This window comes from Budorcas taxicolor, chromosome 13, assembly GCF_023091745.1.
Source record: "Budorcas taxicolor isolate Tak-1 chromosome 13, Takin1.1, whole genome shotgun sequence".
Classification (NCBI taxonomy): Eukaryota; Metazoa; Chordata; class Mammalia; order Artiodactyla; family Bovidae; genus Budorcas; species Budorcas taxicolor.
Genome location: NC_068922.1, coordinates 7,722,632 through 7,748,822, shown reverse-complemented (window position 1 = coordinate 7,748,822; position 26,191 = coordinate 7,722,632). Strand labels below are relative to the sequence as shown.

The following is a 26,191-nucleotide window of genomic DNA, read 5'->3' as shown; positions in this document are numbered from 1 at the left end:
ATAGAGAAATAGATCAAGAAAACAGAACAGAGAGTTTTAAAATGGACCCATGTATAAATCGGAATTTGGTGCCTGAAAAAGGTTTTTTAATTCAATGGGTAAAAGATTGACTGTAATGAATTCTGTTGTCAAAGTGTACATTCATTTATGAAACAATGTCAGATTCTGCTTCGTACCAATCTCAAAAGTTGATTCCAGAGTATTTAAAAAGTAAAAATTAAAATCAAAACTCTAAAAAATAGCTGAAGGAAATATAGGAGAATGTATATTCAACTGTTGGTAAGAAAGCCTTCTTGAACAAGACACATACACACAGGTTGTAAGTGAGAAAAAGATTGATTATTTTGACATTATCAGAATTTAAAACCTCTACTACAAAGGACACCATAAACAGTTAAAAGGCTAACAACAGATTGAAAAATATGTTTACAACATATACCTTAATCAAATAATATCCAGAATATATAAAGAACTCCTAAAACTGCATATCTTAAAAAGCCTTACAGAAAGATGGGCTAAATATCTAACAGTCAGTTCCTTGGAGAGGATATATTTTACAAACGCCCCTAAATGTGAAGAGATCACTAACCTTGCCAGATAATTAATTAATGATCATTAAAAGATCATTAATTTCTATGCAAACTTCAATACACTGGCAAAGACTGAAAATGTTTGTAGAGTGAGGAAAAATTAATATTTGGTATACCATATGTGGAATTATAAGTCAGTGTAGCTTTTGGGGGAATGCCAATATGCAGATGCCACCACCCTTATGAGAAAGCGAAGAAGAACTAAAGAGCCTCTTGATGAAAGTGAAACAGGAGAGTGAAGAAGTTGGCTTAAAACTCAACATTCAGAAAACTAAGATCATGGCATCCAGTCCCATCACTTCATGGCAAATAGATGGGGAAACAATGGAAAGAGTGAGAGCCTATTTTGAGGGGGAGGGGGGCTCCAAAATCACTGCAGATGGTGACTGCAGCCATGAAATTAAAAGACACTTGCTCCTTGGAAGAAAATCTATGGCCAACCTAGACAGAGTATTAAAAAGCAGAGACATTACTTTACCAACAAAGGTCCATCTAGTCAAAGCTATGGTTTTTCCAGTATGAACGCCAAAGAATTGATGCTTTTGAACTGTGGTGCTGGAGAAGACTCTTGAGAGTCCCTTGGACTGCAAGGAGATCCAACCTGTCCATCCTAAAGGAAATCAGTCCTGAATATTCATTTGAAGGACTGATGCTGAAGCTGAAGCTCCAATACTTTGGCCACCTGATGTGAAGAATCAATTCATTGGAAAAGACCCTGTTGCTGGGAAAGATTGAAGGTGAGAGAAGAAGGGGATGACAGAGGATGAGATGGTTGGATGTCATCACTGACTCTATGGACATGAGTTTGAGTAGGCTCCAGGAGTTGGTGATGGACATGGAAGCCTAGCATGCTGCAGTCTGTGGGGTCGCAAAGAGTCAGACACGACTGAGCGACTGAACTGAACAGAATATACCATTGACTATCAAAAATTAAGTTGGGCATATTACTTCTTAAGTGAGCAAATCTATTTCTTGTTGTCTACTCTAGCAAACCGTTATACCTGTTTCACAGAAAACGTGTTCAAGATTATCCATTACAGTGTTATTGTTTGTAATAGCAAAATCATTGAAAATATCATGTGTCTATGGGATCACAAAGAGTCAGACACTACTGAGAGACTGACCTGACTGAACTGATCCATTAAATAATTATATGTAACATCATTGTAGAGATGACTCTCTTCCAAACCTGAAATTCTGGATTTTACTTTTAATATGTCAGAAGTCCTCAAGAATGGTTAACAAAAAATTCCTGCACATAAACAAACTACTTTCTTATCTCCACATTAAGTAGATGTTGAACATTACCTCAAGTGCTTACAGTATCCAGATTACTACACAATTCTAAGATCAGGTACATAGTTTTCTACAAATGTATCTTTGTATAAAATGTATATTTTGTATAAAATGTATATTTGTATAAAATATACAAAATATACCACAATACAAATGCTTTAGGAATGTTCTACATGGTTATTTCCTGTGTTTGGTTGATTTAATACACCCAGATAAATTATCTTTCTTTCAACTTCTGTCAGTTTTGATCCCTACTGCATTAATTATTTAAGTAATTTTAATCACCCCAAGCTATTCATTTAGATCACCGGAGAAGACAAGATGTGGTAAACATAAATGCCTCACCTCAAATCAATTAGCACATTCATTTACAAGGGGAACTAAGACTAGAGTTAAAGACTTCTGAATCGTATTACCTTGCTCTACTGATAATCTACATATTCTTACTTTTAAAGAAAGACACATTGGTAAATAAGGACATAAGAACTAAAAGCTACAAAGTTCTAAACCTGCTCTAAAACTACTTCTTATAATATTCAAAACAAATCCTCCATATCAGGTTGCTAAAAGTAATCAGTCAAATACTTCTGTGGTTTCAATCAGTCAATTAATTCTACATATATAAGAACATATGAACTTAAAAGCACCTTCAACTCGGTCAGCCTGTTCCCAGATTTGTAATGTTCTAATGGTAGAGCAATATGGATAAAAATTCTATTGGTAGCTAGGGGGAAAAAAGAACAGTAATGTTATAGTCCTGTGTCATCTTTGTTTTTGAAAAATGGTATATTATATAAAGATTTAAAAATAACACAACTTCATGAATAGAACTACTTAATTCAAAGTTGTTGCAGGGATGAAGCATAGCAACAGTAAAAAAAAAATTTTTTTTGAATAGGAAAGCCACATCTTTGTGTAAAATTTTTCAAAAAATTTGTCTTTGTGGCTATGTAATTTCATTTGACAATTCCAAACCTGAGATTCTTTGATTCTAAGTTTCCAGTAGTAACTTTAAAAGCATTTTTTTTTTAACTTTAGATCCAAGAGCAGAATTATATGCTATTATAACAAACCTGTATAGTTTCTTAGTTTTATTTTGATGAGGGAAGTGTTTATCTCACAGGTGCTAGTGCAGTTTTGTTTTAAAAGATAAGCCTTTGGAAAAAGAGAAAGAGACACATTATTATTATATTTATTATTATACTGACATTTATTATTTAGCTGCCATGTATTAAGTAAAACAGTGAACATTACACTTTAACTCTATTCTGTCTTTATATCTGCTCTAAGAGGTACATATAGTATTGATATTCCCATTTTATGCAAAACTGAGACTCAGAGAAGTTAAAGTATCTAAGGTCACATGGCTTAAGTAAGAAGACTATATAGAGTGAAGTACATTATTGCATATTAACGCATACATGTGGAACCTAGAAAAATGGTACAGATGAATCATTCGCAGGCAGGAATAGAGATGCAGACACAGAGAATGGACATGTAGATGGGATGAGGGGGAAGGGGTGATGGGACAGATTGGGAATTGACACATATACACTACCATGTGCAAAAGAGAGACCTCGTGGGAAGTTGCTCTTCCCACGCGAAGCTCAGCTCAGTGCCCTGAATGACGCAGAGGGGTGAAGTGGGGGATGTGGAGGGAAGGGAGTTCCCAAAGGGGGAGGATATATGTATACATATAACTGATTCACTTCGTTGTACAGCAGAAACTAGCACAACATTGTGAGGCAACTACACTCCAATTCTTATAAAATAGCTATGAAATAGTTTTATGTCAGCAGAGGCTTTGATGGTAGAGATTTTGTGCCTACTTGTTAATTTGGCAAGATTATGCATAAACACAGATTATTAGTCTTGGGTCTCAGGTTTGTCTGTGTCTCTACCACTAATTTATATTCCTTAGGGCATACACTCAACTCTCCCCAGCTTCTAAATATATTATCCTTTGTCCTAATAAATGTATAAAATTTTTAAAAAGAAGGTATGAAATGTTATTTCTAAACATCATTCTTGATGATATCCAAAGCTAAGTACCTCACAAAACAAAATAAGTGACCTAAAATTATATTTGTTTTTATTAAAAAAGTTTAATGTTTAGTCTCTTCAATAGGAATTGTTAAAATTTAGGGGAAGAAAACTTAAAAAAAAAAACAATTAGTAGCTAATGAAGCAGAGGTTATTTGGATTTGAAAAATAGTTGTGAATGTGGAGTTAAACCTGATTAGGAAACCAGAAGTCAAAATAGGAAGTTAGCCATTGTACAATAAGATGTAAGGACTTCTAAGCAGATGCATGCATTGCTGGAAACAGTACTTGGGTGAAATTATTCTGAGGCAAGAAGTAAACCAGATCAAAATTAGACTCACTTCAGTTCAGTTCAGTTGCTCAGTCATGTCCAACTCTTTCTGACCTATGGAGAGCAGCCGCCTGGCTTCCCTGTCCATCACCAACTCCTGGAGTTGACTCAAACTCATGTCCATCAAGTTGGTGATGCCATTCAACCATCTCATCCTCTGTAATCTCCATCTCCTCCTGCCTTCAGTCTTTCCCAGCATCACAGTCTTTTCAAATGAGTCAGCTCTTTGCTTCAGGTGGCCAAAGTATTGGAGTTTCAGCTTCAGCATCAGTCTTTCCAACGAATATTCAGGACTGATTTCCTTTCAGATTGACTGGCTTGAATGCCTTGCAGTCCAAGGGACTCTCAAGAGTCTTCTCCAACACGACAGTTCAAAACCATCAATGCTTCAGCACTCAGCTTTCTTTCTAGTCCAACTCTCACATCCATACATGACTATTGGAAAAACCATAGCTATGACTAGACGGACCTTTGTTGGCAAAGTAATGTCTCTGCTTCTTAATATGCTGTCTAGGTTGGTCATAACTTTTCTCCCAAGGAGCAAGCATCTTTTAATTTCATGGGTGCAGTCACCATCTGCAGTGATTTTGGAGCCCCCCAAAATAAAGTCTGTCACTGTTTCCATTGTTTCATGTATTTGCCATGAAGTGATGAGAACGGATGCCATGATCTTAGTTTTCTGAATGTTGACTTTTAAGCCAGCTTTTTCCTTTTCTTCTTTCACTTACATTAAGAGGCTCTTTAATTCTTCTTTGCTTTCTGCCATAATAGTGATGTCATCTGCATATGTGAGGTTATTGGTATTTCTCCTGGCAATCTTGATTCCAGCTTGTGCTTCATCCAGCCTGGCATTTCACATGATGTACTCTGCATATAGGTTAAATAAACAGGGTGACAATCTACAGCCTTGGTGTACTCCTTTCCCATTTTGGAACCAGTCTGTTGTTCCAGGTCCAGTTCTAACTGTTGCTTCTTGACCTGCATACAGATTTCTTAGGAGACAGGTCAGGTAGTCTGATATTCCCATCTCTTTAAGAATTTTCCACAATTTGTTGTGATCCACACAGTCTAAGGCTTTGGCATAGTCAGTGAAGCATAAGTTGATGTTTTTCAGGAACTCTCTTGCTTTTTCGATGATCCAGTGGATGTTGGCAATTTGATCTCTGCTTCCTCTGCCTTTTCTAAATCCAGCTCAAGCATCTGGAATTTCATGGTTCATGTACTATTGAAGCCTGGCTTGGAGAATTTTGAGCATTACTTTGCTAGCGTGTGAGATGAGCACAATTGTGTGGTAGTTTGAGCATTCTTTGGCATTGCCTTTCTTTGGGATTGGAATGAAAACTGACCTTTTCCAGTCCTGTGGCCACTGCTGAGTTTTCCAGATTTGCTGGCATACTGAGTGCAGCACTTTCACAGCATCATCTTTTAGGATTTGAAATAGCTCAGCTGGAATTCCATCAGCTCTACTAGCTTTGTTTGTAGTGACGCTTCCTAAGGCCCACTTGACTTCACATTCCAGGATGTCTGGCTCTAGGTGAGTGATCACACCATGGTGGTTATCTGGGTCGTGAAGATCTAGTTCTTCTTGTATTCTTGCCACCTCTTCTTAATATCTTCTGCTTCTGTTAGGTCCATACCATTTCTATATGGTATTAGATAAATTATGATTCAATCCGTTGGAGGGCTGTTTTAAGAATGCAGGCCTGAAACAATGATGATCTCATTCATGCTATGCTTTCCACAGGAAACCAAATACTCACCCCCACAAAATCCTTTCACAGAACTTTCTCTGGACCCATACAGGTGCCAACCCTCCCTCTTCTTACTTCTACGTTTCCACAGTTGTTTACTCATTTCTCGCTCATCTACACACTTCTGTGCCCACCCTGACCTACCCCCATGATTTTAGTCCCAAGTTTTCAAACTGTCCTCAATGCCTGGTTTTCGCTCACCACTTGTTTCACCTCTGCCAACCTGATTCTTTCTCTGGATTCTCCTGTAACCTGTGTTTTCCTGCTTTCCTGCCATCGCAGTTTGATTCGCTCGGTTTTACTTCTTACATGGCTGCTTGATACTTGTCCTGGAATCAGCACATTATCCTTTCCCAGCTCATGACCTCCTGCACTCACCATCTGTCCACTTCAAAGCTCTTCCTGGTTGCACTCAGCCCTTAGATCACACCAGAGAGAAAAGGTGAGGACCAAGCATTGAGAAATACACAGTCATTAGTGGATATAAAACCACAGAGAAACTCTAGCATAGGGGTTTGAAAGAAAGAACGATATCCAGGGTAGTGTAATGTCACAGAAGCCAGTGTACTATGCAGGGTCTAAAAGGAAGTTTGGAAAGAAACCAGTTGCTAATATTTTTTACACCAAATGAATCAGGTGAAGATCATAGTGAGGCAGAAAGCACCATTTTAGAGAACCAGGACAGGAGAATCAATAAAATACTTCATTTAGTTTCATTTGTCAATGTTGTATGAATAAAGAAACAGATTTTACTTGACTTTAACTCCCCAGGCAGATCCTGCCTAAAGAATAGAAGTGTTTTTTGCAGAACTTAAGTCAGTGAAAAACATCAGTTATCCTGATGTTAACTTAAAGGAAGATAAACCATGTTCTGGAAAAAAAGGAGGTGAGCCAAACTGGGGGATTTCATGGTAAAGCCAGGAGTTAATTATATCAAGCCTTTCAAGAGAAAGTAGGTCTGAAAAGAACTGTGATCAAAGCAATATTTGGGGATATTATTTTTTCAAATCTTTTTCTCAATGCTATGAATTTATTATTTATATATGACTTATTTTGGCATCATATATTGGTCTAATGTGGCTTCTGAGAATTGAGAATTCTATCCAAGGAGTCCTAGTAGGCTGAAAAAATAAGCTTATTTCAGTTATCAATTGCTGTATAACAAAACCCCCAAACTTAGAGGTATGAAACAATGATTTATTATTTGTTGTAATTCTCTTTGAGGTTGACTGGGTGGTTTTTCCCCTGGTCTCACCTGAGCTCACTCATGCAGTTTCACTCAGCTCGTAGTCAGTGGGGACAGCTGGGTCTCTCTCTCCATATGCTCTTTTACTTGGATATGATAAGCTCAAGGCATTTTTCCAAGACAGTAAAAGAGACTGAATGGCCCAAGTACTACCCTTGGAAGTTAATATCATCCACCACACTTCTTTTGGCCAAAACTAGTCACAAAAGCAACCCATTCAAAGAATAGGAAACATAATCTCCACCTCTTGATGGGAGGATTGGGCAAAATCACGTGGCAAAGGAGCATTTGTTGTTGTTTAGTCACAAAGTTGGGAATACTAGACCACCTGACCTGCCTCTTGAGAAATCTGTATGCAGGTCAGGAAGCAATAGTTAGACATGGAACTGGACATGGAACAACAGACTGGTTCCAAATGGGGAAAGGAGTATATCAAGGATGTATAGTGTCACTCTGCTTATTTAACTTATATGTAGGGTACAGCATGAGAAATGCTGGACTGGATGAAGCACAAACTGGAATCAAGATTGCTGGGAGGAATATCAATAACGTTACATATGCAGATGACATCACCCTTATGGCAGAAAGTGAAGAGGAACTAAGGAGCCTCTTGATGAAAGTGGAAGAAGAGAGTAAAAAAGTTGGCTTAAAGCTCAACATTCAGAAAACTAAGATCATGGCATCCAGTCCCATCACTTCATGGCAAATAGATGGAGAAACAGTGGCAGATTTTATTTTTGGGGGGCTCCAAAATCACTGCAGATGGTGACTACAGCCATGAAATTAAAAGACACTTACTCATTGGAAGAAAAATTATGACCAACCTAGACAGCATATTAAAAAGCAGAGGCATTACTTTGCCGACAAAGGTCTGTGTAGTCAAGGCTATGGTTTTTCCAGTAGTAATGTATGGATGTGAGAGTTGGACTATAAAGAAAGCTGAGTGCTGAAGAATTGATGCTTTTGAACTGTGGTGTTGGAGAAAACTCTTGAGAGTCCCTTGGACTGCAGGGAGATCCAACCAGTCATCCTAAAGGAAATCAGTCCTGAATATTCATTGGAAGGACTGATGTTGAAGCTGAAACTCCAATATTTTGGCCACCTAATGCGAAGAGCTGACTCATTTGAAAAAACCCTGATGCTGGGAAAGATTGAAGGCAAAAGGAGAAGGGGATGACAGTGGATGAGTTGGTTGGATGGCATCACAGACTCAGTGGACATGAGTTTGAGTAAATTCCGGGAGTAGGTGATGGACAGGGAGGCCTGGCGTGCTGCAGTCCACAGGGTTGCAAAGAGTCAGACACGACGAAGTGACTGAACTGAACTGAACTGAGTCATTAAGTCATGTTTGACTCTTTTGTGACCCCACGAACTATAGCCCCCCTGGGTCCTCTGTCCATGGGATTTCTCAGGCACGAATACTCAAGTCGGTTGCCATTTCCTTTTCCAGGAGATATTCCTGATCCAGGGATTGAACCCATGGCTTCTGCATTAGCAGACGGATTCTTTACTGCGGAGCCACCAGGGAAGCACTAAAGGGGCATAAACGTGGGTTATTGTGATTCACTGGGGCAGTTGATGTGATAATCTACAACAGTCTACCCTTGGTTTTGATGATTCACGTCTTTCTCACGTGATTCTCCCCCCTCCCCTTCCAAAACTGTCTGTATCTCATCCAGTCATGACATAGGGCTCAGAATCCACAATCTCATAATCTGCATCAGGTCAAGATGTCAGTGAGGCTCCTTGGTTACAGTTCTTAGATTCAGAGACTTGTGAACTAAAAAGGCAAGTTATCCGCCCATTTTCTCAGGTACCAATGTACATTGGAGAGAGACAAAAACCACACTCTAGTAGACACTGATGTTCAAAAAAGGAGAGGGGAAAATGTGCAATAGTTACTGGTCCATGACAATTTGGAAACCCATCCAGGTACATGCTGGCAAGTTTCTATACTCCAAGAGTAGGCAGAGTTCCTTGATTCTACTCTCTTGAAATATATGCCTAATCTTCTGTCCTTCTGGGCTCTGGGCAACACTCTCTGCCCTCTTGGTTGTTCTTCCCTCTCAGTAAGAAATGACCCATGCTTGTAAGAGAGAAGCTTTCTCATCCTATTTCCTATTCATTGAAAGATAGAGGCCCAGAAGCCTCTTCTATTTCTGTCTCTTTCACTCCAAGCTGTGATGATTTTTCAACACAACTCTTTTAACACTATGTGGATATTCTACAAAGTTGTTCAGGTTCACTCTATAACCCTAAAAGCACATGAATAATTCTTTTGGAGGCAGTGAGCTGTAGTGCTAGCTTCTTCCTTACTTTTTCAAAATCCTTCTTTCTCAATGAAACAAGAAGGTGTTAGTCACTCAGTTGTGTCCGAGTCTTGCAACCGCATGGACTGCAGCCCATCAGGCTCCTCTGTCCATGGAATTCTCCAGGCAAGAATACTAGACTGGGCAACCATTCCCTTCTCAAGGGGATCTTCCCAACCCAATAGGGGATAGTAAATTAAAGCTCTTATGTACATAAAAGGGTATATTTCACATTACGCAAATAGACATGCCATATCAAATATTGTGCATAAATTGATTTTTTTATAAAGACAGTGGAATTTATCTCATTGTAGAATTTGCCATTTGATCTATCATGAATCCTTTGGTAAAGTTTGGAGACTCAGTAGGTAAAAAGAGGGGTAGTTCTGGAGTCAGACCTGCATTTGAATCCACTCTGCCATGTGACCTTGAACAAGTTACTCATGCTCATTTGGTGTCAGTTTCCTCATCAGTAAAATAACAATATAGATATTCTGTGCTTACTATCTTGCTGGGTTGCTAAGGAGAGTGGAACTAAATTCTGCAAAGCAACTGACATATAATAAATTATAGTTAGATTACAGATATAGAAATAAGCTTATGGTTACCAGGGAGTGAAAGGGGGAAGGGTTAAATTGGAAGATTGGGATTGACACATGCAAGCTACTATATATAAAATAGGTAACTAATAAGGACCTACTATACAGCACAAGGAAATCTACTCAATACTCAATGGCCTATATGGGAAAAGAATCTAAAAATGAGTGGATACATGTATGCGCATAACTGATTCACGTTGCTGTACACCTGAAACTCACACAACATTGTAAATCAACTATACCCCAATAAAAAGTTTTTAAGTAATAAATAAATATATTATATCTAGAGCTACAATTTTGGAGCTGAACAAAACTTTAATCCCCTTCCAAAGCTAACTCCATATCAAAACTTTTTGATGGTTGCTGTTATATATATTATTTATAACAGTGATATAATACTGATCTTATTGTTGTGCTTAGTTGCTCAGTCATGTCTGACTCTTTGTGACCCCATGGACTGTAACCCACCAGGCTCCTCCGTCAATGGGGATTCTCCAGGCAAGAATACTGGAGTGGGTTACTATGCCCTCCTCCAGAGGATCTTCCCAACCCAGGGATCAAACCCAGGTCTCCCACATTGTAGGTGGATTCTTTACCATCTGAGCTACTAGGGAAGACCCATACTACTGATCTAGTATATTATAAAACACACCCCAGAAGTAGAAATTATAAAAGATATTTTTAAAATTACACATAAGTAGAAAGTCTAATATTTTCTTCCTGTACCCAGTAGACTGTGTTTTTCTCAGGGAGTGCTAAAATTTGTGGCAATATCCATATTCATATAGAGAATGAAAGTGCAACAGGTCTCCAACAATCACAGATGTCTCTCAATTAATATAAATGTCTACCAGAAAACATTGTGCAAGGTACTTTTTGCAGCAGAATGGTTTCCCTGGTAGCCAATCAAAACTTTATCTATATGAAAACCTAGAAGTCTAATATTTAGAAAAGAAACACATACTTTGAAATGAATTTCAAGGTTTTTTTATGATTGTGCATCTTCTGTTGTAAATAATGACCAACTACATTTGTCTTCTTTTTGTGTTTTAAGCTATTAGTTTGTTCTTTGAGTTAGACTATTATATCTCCTCCCATTTCACTAATTCTTTTAACTACATTTATTTTACCTTTGATAACTGCTTTTAGCCCTGTAATTTTCATGTTAGTTTTTGACCAACTGACAGTTTGATTTTCTCGTCCAATGTATAATACATACTTTATTCCATTTAATATCCATAATTTTCTTTTCTTACTCTAATACACATGACACTTTGTACTTCTTATTCTGTGTCTGTACATTCCGTACATACTAACTTTAATTTTACTGTCTGTACTTTGAATATAATAATGGGAATCTATCAAATCACATTGCTTTTTCTAGTTATTGTTAATGGCATTTTTAAGCTAGTAGACATTAACTATGACTGTAGTATCAGTCACTGTCTGATTTCTAATACACAAATATAATTAGACTAATTTGTTTTGAAGAAAGTGCTTAATGGAGAAAGAAGGCAAATAGGCAAAGCATTAATAAATTTTAATAGTGTATTAAATCTTTAATAATTCTTTATCATAGTCTTTTTAAAATACAAATTTAAAGTACTATTATCTTGAAGGCATCTAAGTCCTTTAAAGAAGTAAGCTTCATATAATAATAATTGTTATTATTTTTGTATATTTTATATATTAGTGTATTAGTCACTCAGTCATATCCATATCCATCTCTTTGTGATCCCATGGACTGTAGCCTGCCAGACTCCTCTGTACATAGAATTCTCCAGGCAAGAATACTGGAGTGGGTTGCCATTTTCTATAGCTAACATTTAAACATACTGAACACATATTAAGTACTGTGCCAAATACTTTACCTAGATTACCTCATTTGATTAGCATAACACATTAATGAAATAGATATAAAATTATGACTTGAATGCAGACCTGTTTGACTCAAAGTCCGAATGGTGGGTCATGATGCTACATGTTGCCTCTGATAATGAGTATTCATGACCCCAAAATGATCACTTGACAAACTTGCGATAAAAAAAGTTTTATTTGTAGTAAACACTTTAATTCTGGGATAATTTATTTTACATTCTGAATCTAAAGAGCGATCTTGATATGTATAATTATTTGAAACATACATAATCTTTTAAAGTTTTCATATGCTTTATATTAATGCATTTGACAGCATGTACTTATTGGATTTTTATTTAGAATTTGCCAACTGTTTCTCTAATTTGACAGAGGACTAAATATCAAATAACCTGATCAGTTTGTATAAGATCTGGCTTAGGAAGTAAACAGAACTATGAGGTTAAGTGCTAAAGTTCATCAGTGACAGAAAGGATAAAACATATCAAATTAATTTTTTTAAGTCAAAGATAACATTAGAACATTGACAACATGCTTTAAAGCACAAACTCATATATTGGAAATGTAAAATTTTGACTTCCCTATATTTGTCTTGAGTCAAGTTTTTCTGTCTATAAAAGGTGAATGTATCACATACATGCATGTTTTACTTCAGGAAATATGTGGGGTGACACTTTTGCTGTCCATCACATAATTTTTCAGTAATTGAAACTGAGTAATACTAATAAAGTAGTTGACATGTCATGATTATCAATTGTTATTATCAGGTTTTCAAATTCTAATTTTTCTAAATATGTAAGTTAATAAAATTCAAGTACTATGCAAAAATGAAATATACCAATGTGTGGATCACAATAAACTGTGGAAAATTCTGAAAGAGATGGGAATACCAGACCACCTGACCTGCCTCATGAGAAACCTGTATGTAGGTCAGGAAACAACAGTTAGAACTGAACATGAAGCAACAGACTGGTTCCAAATAGGAAAAGGAGTATATCAAGGCTGTATATTGTCACCCTGCTTGTTTAACTTATATGCGGAGTACATCATGAGAAACACTGGGCTGGAAGAAGCACAAGCTGGAATCAAGATTGCTGGGAGAAATATCCATAACCTCAGATATGCAGATGACACCACCCTTATGGCAGAAACTGAAGAGGAACTAAAGAGCCTCTTGATGAAAGTGAAAGAGCAGAGTGAAAAAGTTGGCTTAAAGCTCAACATTCAGAAAACGAAGATCATGGCATCCAGTCCCATCACTTCATGGGAAATAGATGGGGAAACAGTGTCAGACTTTATTTTTCTGGGCTCCAAAATCACTGCAGATGATGATTGCAGCCATGAAATTAAAAGACACTTACTCCTTGGAAGGAAAGTTATGACCAACCTAGATAGTATATTCAAAAGCAGAGACATTACTTTGCCAACAAAGGTCCGTCTATCAAGGCTATGGTTTTTCCAGTGGTCATGTATGGATGTGAGAGTTGGACTGTGAAGAAAGCTGAGCACCGAAGAATTGATGCTTTTGAACTGTGGTGTTGGAGAAGACACTTGAGAGTCCCTTGGACTACAAGGAGATCCAACTAGTCCATTCTAAAGGAGATCAGTCCTGGGTGTTCTTTGGAAGGACTGATGCTAAATCTGAAACTCCAATACTTTGGCCACCTCATACGAAGAGCTGACTCATTTGAAAAGACCCAGATGCTGGGAGGGATGGGTGGCAGGAGGAGAAGGGGACGACAGAGGATGAGATGGCTGGATGGCATCACCAACTCGATGGACATGAGTTTGGGTGAACTCCGGGAGTTGGCGATGAACAGGGAGGCCTGGTGTGCTGCAATTCACGGGTTCGCAAAGAGTCGGACACGACTGAGTGACTGAACTGAGCTGACATATATAGTCTATTAATATATGGTATATATAGTCTTCAGTTTATAAAAAGAGTCATTAAAAATTTCTTGTGAAAATGTTCTCAAATTTCAAAGCTTGATATAATTATACTACTCTACATTTCTCAGATATTTATATCATTCAACTGTATTAATTTTTAGTATCTCTCTGCCACATGGATGAGTCTATAAAAATTTAAAAGGTTGTATTCCCTCTCCTATGTTTTAATATTCTCTATTAATAGATAGCATTTATTTATATAGATACATTTTAATTAAATTCTAGCTCAGAAAGTTTTCCACTGTTGTAATTAGCTCCATTATTTGTAGAACTCTTTCAGGTTATATCAGTTTCAGGATACTTGATCAAACTGATACTTGATCAGTGTCAATTACATCTTTAAAAATTATCAGTGAAGAAATTAGTTTGTATCACATTAATAACTTTAAAGTTTTAAATTGTTTTTAACTATTATTCTTAGAATTCTGTTATCCCACAAGTTTTTTTAACAAGAAACTATACTAAGTGAAATTTTTTTTTTAATTTTAGTATTTTATAAAGATGTTTTATGTATTTCAGCTATTGAAGCAGAAAAACATAGTAAAAAGCAGAAAGGAAGAAATGTCACCACACAGGTAAAAATTTTGCTATATCATTATATTTTTCCAACACAAAATTAAGCTATACCTATTAGCATTTATTTGGTATGCTCAGAATTTCTTAAACAACGAATTTTTGACTGTTCTTTCTGTTATTTTTTTTCCAATCTCAATCCACAGTTTTGGTTCATCCATTAAACAAACAGTTACTCATTCCACTGTGAGAAGAAAAGAATGTCATCAGGCTTGAGCCTTCCTATAAGTCATGGTCTGTCTGAGGTCCTAAAATACCAAGACAAAAAGGGCAGACAGAGACCAGCCTGGCTTATAGAGCCACAGATGCTTGTTTAACTTGATTAACCTCAGGATGTCTCCTGACATCTTGAAAGAATTCAGCATTTTCCGTCTGTTCTCAGCCCAGCAACCCTTGCTCCTTTCTTTGAAACCCTTTAGTGGCTTCCCATCTCATGCCAAGTAAAACCAGTGTCTTGCTTAACAGGCTCTGTGAGCTAGTCCTACTGCTTTTTCTCTGATATCACCTCCCTTACACACCATTCTAGACACACCAGGCTCTGTGCTATTGCTCAGAAACCCCCACACACGTGCCCACCTTTCTGTTTTTTCTGCCTGGAATGTCCCTGAGCCCAGATATCCATGTGGCTCCCTTCCCTTGCTCAAAAATCATATTTTAGGAGAGTCTTCCCCTAGGCATTCTGTGAAGTTGCACTCACTCTATCCAAAATTACTAACCCTATCACAACACTTTATACCTCCCTTCCTTACTGTAACAGAGCTACCATTATGGAACACTCTGTGATGTGTGCAGTCACTCTCCCTCCTCTAGCACATAAACTCCATGACAGCAGGAGTTTTTGTCTCTGTTGTTCAGGGCTATTATCCCAGTAGCTAGAACAGTACCTGGCACTTTGCAGGCACTCATTAAATGTCTATTGCTTAATGACTAAATCCAAAATCCAGATTAAACAGGTAAACTTTGTTTTTTGTTTTAATTAATTTATTTTTTAATCAAAGGATAATTGCTTTAAACAGGTAAACTTTGAAGAAATGTTTGCACAAGCTAAAAACTCTGTACATTGCAATATTTTCTAAACCCCTCCAAATTTAGCTTTCCCCCATTACCATAACTACCACATCCCATAATTAGCAGTGGGATTGTCATCTACATAAATAGAAGTGATCTTGGCAAAAAACTCAGTTTGTCCTTGAGCAGGTGGAGACTGAAGGACATGTGCTTCATCAGGTCATCTTGTTTTCCATGATGCCTTGTGATATGCAGTGCCTACCCAATAGCATGTAAAAGCCTTCTTTGGGTCTGAGGATCACCTTACTGCTTGGGACCAATGATATTGCTCAGGCTCATAAGTGTCTTCCCTGATGCCCAGCATCAGTAGATAAGGCCTATATAGTAAACACAGGAAAGGACCCCAGCTTTACCCATGTATAGCCAAGAATAAAAAGAAAAATATGAACTATACTAGAGATCTTAGAATATTTGGAGAAAAAAATACTATTTTCATGTCCAAGATGGGAAAATATGCCAGGGTAGCCTGTTTGCAGACTATCTGTCTCACAGTTCCCCTGGAGCTTCTCCTTTTCCTGCCTTCCTGAGAGCCATCCTCATAGAGCACAGACCGCCAAAGTGAAAAGACCAACGACTGTAAATGGCTCTAATGCAAAGTTCCCTTATATCCCTGCTTCACTACAACCAGGATAAAGTAACAGTTTACTCAACTGGCCACATTGTTTCATGACTCCTTTATAATAAAAAAATATTATTTATAATATTTAGGAGTCAGGATATAATCTGGCTGAAGATGCCCTCCTCATGTCTCTACCTTCATTACAGACACAGCAAATTCTAGTTGTCTTTCATAATAATTACTATTTGTACTGTAATTTTTTTAACCCTTACTTAAGTATAGCTAGGGCTTCCTCTGTGGCTCAGCTGGTAAAAAATCCGCCTGCAATGCGGGAGAACTGGGTTTGATCGCTGGGTTGGGAAGATCCCCTGGAGAAGGGAAAGGCTACCCACTCCAGTATTCTGACCTGGAGAATTCCAGGGACTGTATAGTCATGGGATTGCAAAGAGTCGGACACGACTGAGCAACTTTCACTTTCACTTAAGTACGGCTATGTAAGTATAGCTAGCTTCCCTACGCTTTCTCTTTCTGGCTTTAGAACTCTAAAATCCACAAGCATATCACCTATTCCTCCATTCCCCAACATTTAACTTTCTAAAAACACACCTACACACTTAAAATGATGTTTAAATACACTTTGTTTTGTGTTGAGGATCTAATATTTTCAGTTCTGTGTATTACTTCCTTCAGTATTAAAGAATGATCATGATCATAGAGGGGGTAGACGCTCAGGTGTCTAATGTCTTACAGGGGAGTAACTGAGGCCCTCAAAGGCAGCAATTCAAGTGTATGGCTGAGAGACCACTATGACAACCACCACCACCAAGAGTGAAAATGAAAACTCTGAAAACAAGAAAAGGGTAGCCCAGCTCTCAGCATTGCCCAGTTTCACCAGAGGCCCCAGAGTTCTCAGCTCCTTTCTCTGTTTCACCTAAGCAGACACTTTCTGCTTGTTTTTGAGATTAACACCTTTTTCTAAGAGTTAGAGTTTTTTTTTACACATCTTGGTACTTTGATTTATGTTTTACAATTATATAATAGTACTTTATACAACCCCTTCACATATACTATTCATTTCTCCTAACGTTTCCGTTACAGAAGTTATTTAAATAGCTAATTATTTTCCCCATTTACAGATTAGCATAACCAATCCCATTCAAATATAAAAGATCTTTATAATACAAATTTCATTCATTCAACACCATGCCTGCCAGTTATTGGAACTTGGAATATCCAAAGGTTCTAGTTTTGTTTAGCTTTGTGAATCCTCCATTTGATATTGCTTAAACTTGACTGTGAACTTCTAAAGGGTAAGAAAGTATAAAGTATATTTTCAAACTTTTTTGCATGTGGTAAGATACAATAAGAGTTTAAAGATTTAATTAAACATGCTGCTACAATTCTCCACCCCCTGACTCTTTTTTTCTAATCACTTATCTTGGTGTCATACTTCTCCAAATATTGTCTTCACATTCATTTTAACTGAAATCTGCTTGCCTCCTGAGAACATTCCCTGCAGCCCTCTCAGGAATTTTCTCCCATTGGAGATATAATATCAGTCCTAGCTGGGGTGCTGAGCATTGCTGCCTTCTCACTGAGAGAGTAGTAGGAAATAGGGACAGAGAGGTGACTCACAGGCTTCTCTCCAACTCTGCTCTATTATTCTAGCGCCCATGAAGCCTAGCCTCTTAATTCTGTTCTTTCGATCTTTCAGCGCCAAGATTTGCATGCTTCTCTCTGCCCCCATGGTCATAAGCTCAGCGATGTCTTTTTCAAATCAAGCGCTCAAGGCTCTAAGTCTTTAATGGCAGCCTGGTGCTCTCTAAGTTGCTCTGTCAATCCTTCAGTCCCACCGGGACCTCAGACCTATTTGCACCTTTTACTGCCATCATCCCCCTCACATTCTCACTTCTTTTCCTACTTGGCTTTTGACTTGGCGGCTCATCATTAAAGGACCACAGTTTCTTTTCCAAAACCCTTGGGAACAAGTGCGTTTCAGAACTCAAGGTTGTTGTTGTTGTTTTTTTTTTTTTTCAATTGTTGTAAAATATACATAACATAAAATTTACTCTCATAACAATTTCTATGTCTACAATTCATTAGTGTTAGGTACCTTCATTCATATTTTATACAACCAGTTTCTAGAACTCTTTTCATCTTTGAGAACTGAAGCTTGATGTGTATAAGGTAACAACTCTTCACCACTCCCAGCCCCTGTCAACCGCCACTATAGTTTCCGCCTCTGTGAATTTGATTACTCTAGGTGCCTCATATAAGTTTTTAAAATCATAACAGTATTTGTCTTTTTTGTGACTGGCTTATTTCACTCAGCATAATTTGCCAAAGGTTCATCCATGCTGTAGCACGTATCTGAATTTTCTTTCTTTTTAAGGGACAGAACAGAAACACTAGTGAAAGTTATGAGAAAAAAGCTCTGATGAAACACAGATTACCAGGGTTACCTTTTGATTGTAATAACCTGTTTATTCCCTGTACCATGAATACCTAATATGACTATAAGTTTAACTATAATGCTATGCTCCTTGTATGTAAAAATACAGAATATAAATACTCTAATATGTATGAGTTCTTAATGTTCTCTTAAATTCTTAGAGCTACCCTTATAATGCATCTAATGATTAGTAGAATGTTATATTAGCACTGTATTACTAGTATCACAGAATCTGCATGCAATGCAGGAGATCTGGGTTCAATCCCTGGGTTGGGAAGATCCCCTGGAGCAGGGAAAGGCTACTCACTCCAGTATTCTGGCCTGGAGAATTCCATGGACTGTGTAGTCCATGGGGTCACGGACAGGACTGAGCGACTTTCGCTTTCACTGACGTTATTTTACTTTTCCCTTTTTACCTTCTACTTAACCATTTTCCCACATTTCTCACATATCTTTGGATTGCCATCTACAGTTGTTATTCTGTGACTTTTGAAGGTAGATGTACAAATAGATGATAAAATAATTAGCGAGATCCACTGTGGTGTTGGAGAAAACTCTTGAGAGTCCCTTGGACTGCAAGGAGATCCAACCAGTCCATTCTGAAGGAGATCAACCCTGGGATTTCTTTGGAAGGAATGAGGATAAAGCTGAAGCTCCAGTACTTTGGCCACCTCATGAGAAGAGTTGACTCATTTGAAAAGACCCAGATGCTAGGAGGGATTGGGGGCAGGAGGAGAAGGGGACGACAGAGGATGAGATGGCTGGATGGCATCACTGACTCGATGGATGTGAGTCTGAGTGAACTCCGGGAGATGGTGATGAACAGGGAGGCCTGGCGTGCTGCGATTCATGGGGTTGCAAAGAGTCGGACACGACTGAGCGACTGAACTGAACTGAACTTGCCAAGAGAAAGAAATGTTTTTGCTGATGAATGAGTTATTCTTTGAAAGGGGTGGCTATTTTAACGAGAGGTGGCTATTGCCATATTTGCTTTAGGAAAATCTTAGGCATGTTAGAAAAAAGTATTTTCAGATTATTTTATATTCTTAACTGAACATAGCCCAGGAAAAATGAAAAATAAAAAGATCATTACCCAAAATATCTTTGCTTCACTTGAAGCATCTCAAGTAAAATCTTACTTTAAAAGAGAAAAACTATTAAATCGGTGTTATTTTCAAATTTAAAACACCAGTCCTTGTTTCCCAAATATATGCATACCTTTATTTAAGATCTAGAAAGCTTGAGCCATCTAACTTAAATTCCTGGTAAAAACTATAATTCAGACAATGTTAACTTCAATGTATCTTTGCTATATGTGTAAACATTGTCACTGTCTGATAAGTGATCAAAATTTTATACTATTTTATTGGTGTACTTTAATCCCATTTTAATTTGCTGTCTACCTTCTTCACTACTACCTAGGGCAGGGTAGTAGGACACTACCAAACTTTCACTTGCATCAGAAACACCTGGGGAGCCTGTTAAAACACAGGTTGCTGGGCTTCACCCCCAGAATTTTTGATTCTGTAGACTTTTGAGTGCAGATGGGAAAAATTGCTTTTTTTCTCTTCTGCGGGAAGAGTCACACCAGCTTCTGTAAGGCTACATGCTGGGCCAAGTTCTTCTGGATCAAGACTTTCTGTGAATGCACTGCCAGAGCTTATTCTGCCCTCTCTGGCAGAGCCCTGTAGCCCCCACTGCTCCCCGTGGATGAGGGCCGCTAATGAGGAGGTGCTCAGCTAGTCCTGGTTTGCCACACTCTTATCGTCTTCTGCTTTCAGTAAGCTCCTTCTTTTCATGTGCTTTTTTCCAGAGATGTTTTTGAGCAGAATTTAGGACATTACACAGTGCCCAGGAACAGTGACTCTTTGAAGTATGTAAGCCAGGAAAAAAAGAAAAGGGACACAGATAGTTAAGGAAAGCAAGGTACACCCTTGACTTTTGAGCCCTAGGGAAAGTAAGTCTGACAGGCAAGAGCCCTTCCCTTCCAGTTTTTCTTTCACTTCTCGGTATCTCCTATTTGCAAGGAACAAGGCTCACTTCCCGTTCCATGACAGACATGACTCTCACTCCCACTTAAACAAAAAAGCCAAAACATTTTTTGTTTTCCATGTATATAGTCACACAATTTGGAGACATGACCACATGTACAGGTATGTGTGTGGAGGGGTGGAGGGTGAGACCGATTCCCCCCTCCACAATTCCTCCTGGCTCCCCATTCTCCTTCACCCCTAAAACTGGAATCTCCATCTGCTCAGCTGGTTCAGCAAAAAAACAAGAAGGTACCTTCAACTTTGGCCTGGGGGACAAGCCTATTCAGTTCAGTTCAGTCGCTCAGTTGTGTCCAACTCTTTGTGACCCTGTTAACCACAGTGCCAGGCCTCCCTGTCCATCACCAACACCTGGAGCTTACCCAAACTCATGTGCATTGTGTCGGTGATGCCATCCAGCCATCTCATCTTCTGTCATCCCCTTCTCCTCCTGCCCTCAATCTTTCCCTGCATCAGGGTCTTTTCAAATGAGTCAGTTCTTCCCATCAGGTGGCCAAAGTATTGGAGTTTCAGCTTCAACATCAGTCCTTCCAATGAACACCCAGGACTGATCTCCTTTAGAATAGACTGGATGGATCTCCTTGCAGTCCAAGGGACTCTCAAGAGTCTTCTCCAACACCACAGTTCAAAAGCATCAATTCTTCGGCACTCAGCTTTCTTTATAGTCCAACTCTCACATCCATACATGACTACTGGAAAAACCATAGCCTTGACTAGATGGACCTTTGTTGACAAAATAATGTCTCTACTTTTCAATATGCTGTTTAGGTTGGTCATAACTTTCCTTCCAAGGAGTAAGCATCTTTTAATTTCATGGTTGCAGTCACCATCTGCAGTGATTTTGGAGGCCCCCAAAAATAAAGTCAGCCACTGGTTCCATTGTTTCCCCATCTATTTGCTAGCATGTGAGATGAGTGCAATTGTGCGGTAGTTTGAGCATTCTTTGGCATTGCCTTTCTTTGGGATTGGAATGAAAACTGACCTTTTCCAGTCCTGTTCGGACCAAAGAGTTCGGACAAAAGAGTCTGAAATGCAGTACTTGGATGCAATCTCAAAAACAACAGAATGATCTCTGTTTGTTTCCAAAGCAAACCATTCAATATCATGGTAATCCAAGTCTATGCCCCAACCAGTAATGCTGAAGAAGCTGAAATTGAACAGTTCTATGAAAACCTACAAGACCTTTTAGAACTAACACTCAAAAAATATGTCCTTTTCATTGTAAGGGACTGGAATGCAAAAGTAGGAAGTAAAGAAACACCTGGAGTAACAGGAAAATTTGGCCTTGGAGTACAAAATGAAGCAGGGCAAAGGCTAACAGAGTTTTGCTAAGAGAACACACTGGTCATAGCAAACACCCTCTTCCTGCAAAACAAGAGAAGACTCAACACATGGACATCACCAGATGCTCAACACCAAAATCAGATTGATCATATTCTTTGTAGCCAAAGATGGAGAAGCTCTATACAGTCAGCAAAAACAAGACTAGGAGCTGACTGTGGCTCAGATCATGAACTCCTTACTGCCAAATTCAGACTTAAATTGAAGAAAGTGGGAAAAACCACTAGACCATTCAGAATAAGCCTATATCCAGCCTCTATCTGCACTACTTCCAAATCTTATCCTGAATCTGCTTGTGTAGTTTATCTGCACTGCTTCTGCACTCACCTGAGTCGCATCATCTGCCACCTGGTTGACTATGATAGTGTCTAAACTGTGCTTTCTGTCCCCACTCTTTTTTTATAATTTGTTTTTTTATTAGAGGAAAATCACTTTGCAGTGTTGTGTTGGTTTCTTTTGTACAACAAAGTGAATCAGCCATAAGCATGTGTATATATACCTCCCTCTTGAGCCTCCCTCCCCTCCCCTCATCCCACCCCTCTAGGTCATCACAGAGCACCAGACTGGGCTCCCAGTGTCCCCACTCTTAATCTGGTACTATCTGTGCCTCACAAGTCAGCCAGAATGTTCGTTCTTTCTAAAATGTAAATAAGAGCCTGTCACTTAAAACCCTTCATTGTCTTCCTCTCGTCTTTTGAATAAAATGTCAAATCCTTACCATGTCTCTCCATGATATGACCCCTACTGCTCTCTCTTTCTCTTTTATAATTCTCCCCTTAGCTCACACTCCTTCAGCCACTGGGACCTTATTTTCATTGCTAGAACATACACATTTGTCCCCACTTTAGAGCACTGGTACTCACTATTCCCTCTGCCTGGAATGCTCTATTCCATATCTATGCAGGACTGCTTTCTTTAAAAGCATTAAACTCCTGTCATTAAACTCTTGGCTCCAAAATCACCTCTTCAATGAGGCTTCTTGGACATCCAGTCTAAATCACCTGTATACCAATCCCTCTTCTCTCTGCATTTCACTCTTTTTTACATCTCCTTGTTTTATTCTCTTCAAAGCATGTATTGATACCTGCTACTAACTTGTTCATTTATTTTTTTACTGGTTATTTATTATCTGTCTACTCACAGATGAATGAAAGCTCCATGAGATCAGAAAGTTCTGTCTTATTTGCCACTATGTGTTCAAATCCTAGGGAATGCCAAGCATAAATGTGTTGAATGAATGAATCACTGATTTGTATAGAAAGAACAAGATTGGTTCATTACTTATTTTATACCTGTTGCCTACCCAAGACTATTTTATGAGGCTGATAAAGTTCCATTAACATTAGTTATGTTGCTGTTGTCAAAATTCTATTAAAGAACTAGCATGGAATTTGGGGCTAATTTACACTCAGTATCAAATATATCCCAGGCAGCTGTTGGGTCCTAGGACATGCTAAAATTGCTCCTCCCCGACTTTAAGTGAAGTTAGTTCAGAAAATGTATGGCATAAAAGTGTTTTCTACTAGTAAAAAGGTTTCTGGGTATTCTGCTTAAGAGATAAAAGAAATGTATTTCAAAAAAACTAACAATGTTTACTGAGTTTCTAGGCTGAAGTCATAGTTCACCAACGAACAGAGCAAATTAAATAATCAGAATACCTAGGTCCTGGTAGTTTAGAATTTGAAACAGAAAAATAGAAATATTAATTTTTAAAACACAGCCATATAATAATAGTGATAATAATAATATTTATCCTAATGTCTTCTTATTCCTATGTGAAAGGATCTTCACACGCATTAACTTATTTGACCCTCATGATTATCCAGTGAAGTAGGCCCTGGCAGCTCAGATGGTAAAGAACCCGCCTGCAATGAAGGAGACCCCGCTGGGGAAGACCCCCTGGAGGAGGAAATGGCTACCCACTCCAGTATTCTTGCCCCCAAAATCCCATGGACAGAGGAGCCTGGTGGGCTACAGCCCGAGGGGTCGCAAAGAGTCGGACACAACTGAGAGACTAACACTTTCACTTTCACAGGGCAATGTTATTATCTCTGTTTTACATTTACATTTAATAGTTTAACTGAACTGAGTCACAGAGAGGTTAGTTAACTTGCCCACAGTTAGACGCATTTAATTAGTGGTGAACAGAAAATACTATGAAGGGAATGAAAATAATAGTTTTAAAATCTGTAGTACATTTATTTGGGGATGTGAGCAATTTGGATGAACAGTTATCTGTTTATATGTTAACAAGTAAGCAAAGTTTCTTGTGTTTAAAATGTAAAGTTGTGTGTTTTTAAAGAATAAAACCAATTAATTATCTTCCAAACAAAACAGAATAAGCCCTTAAGTCAAACCACTAGCCTCAGCAGGATACCTTACTCTTTTAAACACAAAGCTATTCAATGTGCATCCTGTATCCCAGGACTGTTTTTGCTTGTGTGTCTGTTTGGTTTTGCTTTCAGGCAAAAAAACCATAGGACTGGCCCTTCTTTGGAAATGTCTCTAGGCACAACAAGCATGAAAGAAAAAGAGTATAGTTGCTCAGTCATGTCCGACTCTGAGACCCCAGGCTCCTCTGTCCGTGAAATACTCTAGGCAAGAATATTGGAGTGGACTTCTATACCTTTATCCAGGGGATCTTCCCAACCCAGGGATCGAAACTGGTCTCCTGGGTCTACGTCACTGCAGGCAGATTCTTTACCGTCTGAGCCACAAGGGAACATGCCAGGCACAAGAAGCATGAGCTAGCCACAAATAAATTAGGATTAAATGTAGGATTTAAATGTGAGATAAATTCAACCTTCTTTCCTCCAAGCTCACAAATCAATTAGTTTCTCTTGAGAGAAGATGTTCCTACTCTTTCTGTGCTTTGAGAAAGCAAGGGATTTCCCCCAAATAAGGAAACCCACACATCCATCAGGATTCCCTCTACTCAGGACACTCTACTTGAAATGAGAACTACACTAAAGAGTTTACAGTGCATCTGGAATTTGTTGAGTAGATATAACATGAAATACATGACGTAGAATAATCTCAGCTGTTGCTTATGAAGAAGGGACGCTATCACAAGGTCAGAGGAGAGGGAGATCACTGTGGGTCAGAGAGAAGTGGAATTTGAGTTGGGTCTGGGGACAGGAGTGGTATTTGGGATAACAGAAAAGAGGGAGCAATGAAGACTATATAAGCAAGGGCTTCAGGAGGGAGGAAAGAACCTGTTCTATTTGGGGAACAGGGAATAGAAGAGTTTGGCTGTTGCAGATGTTCGTGCAGGTGTGGGAGTAGTAAGAAATAAGATTACTGTGACATTTTTAGGCCATACTCTGAACAGTCTTAGATCCTGTGCAATGGATTTTGATTCTATCCTGTTGTCACTGAGGACTGAGGGCTTGTGAGCTGGTCAGTGATGTGTTCAAATGGATCCTTAAGAAAAGCTCATCTGGCATGAGTTTCAGGAGACGGGGAAGTGAAGAGGCAGCAGAGCCAAGTAAGAGATTATCAAAACACTGTGCCACTCTGATCAAGAGCTATATTCAGTCTCTAATGGGGCTTGGAAGTTTAAAAACATACTTCCAAAGCACATACTTCAAACTTGGAGTTTAAAAACATACTTCAAACTGGGTTTTCTGTTTAAAAACTAAAAATACACATGAATCGTCTTTCCACAGAAAATCCTGCCAACGATACCTCTGAAACATATCCAGAAACCAGCCACTATCATCACTTCCATCTACCATCTTCTGACTTGACTGCCACCATCAGCTCTCACCCAGTTTACTTCAGCAGTCTCCTTTTTCCCCACTCTCTCTCCAACGTAGAGTATCTTCTACACAGTATCCAGGGTGGTCCTTTAGAAATTTAAGTCAGGATTGCTTTTCCACTCAGAACACTCCCCGGGTCTCTGCTTCATACAGAATGTGATGGGCAATCCTGAGGGTGATCTCAGAGCTGCCGCCCTGTCTTCTCATTTACCCACCACCCTATTCCGCTTCAGTGGGCTGTCTTACTGCACCCCTGCTTCCTCCTGCTTCAAGTCCTCTGTCTTTGCTATTCCTTCTTCCAGGACTCTCTTTCCAAGGTGTTTGTATGACTAACTCCCTGCTTCCCCACAAAGGGGTCTACTCAAAAGCTATCTGAGAATTTGTCCCTTACCATCC

At 38.6% G+C, this 26,191-nt stretch overlaps 1 protein-coding gene across 1 annotated transcript in view; it reads left to right on the top strand.

The window, feature by feature from the left end:
* Nucleotides 1–15,486: 15,486 nt before the first annotated feature.
* Nucleotides 15,487–26,191, top strand: part of SEL1L2 (SEL1L2 adaptor subunit of ERAD E3 ligase) — a 91,063-nt gene continuing 80,358 nt past the window's right edge. The window contains exon 1 of the mRNA XM_052651129.1: nucleotides 15,487–15,516. Coding sequence (XP_052507089.1) covers nucleotides 15,487–15,516 — 30 coding nt within the window. The remainder of the gene's footprint in view (nucleotides 15,517–26,191) is intronic.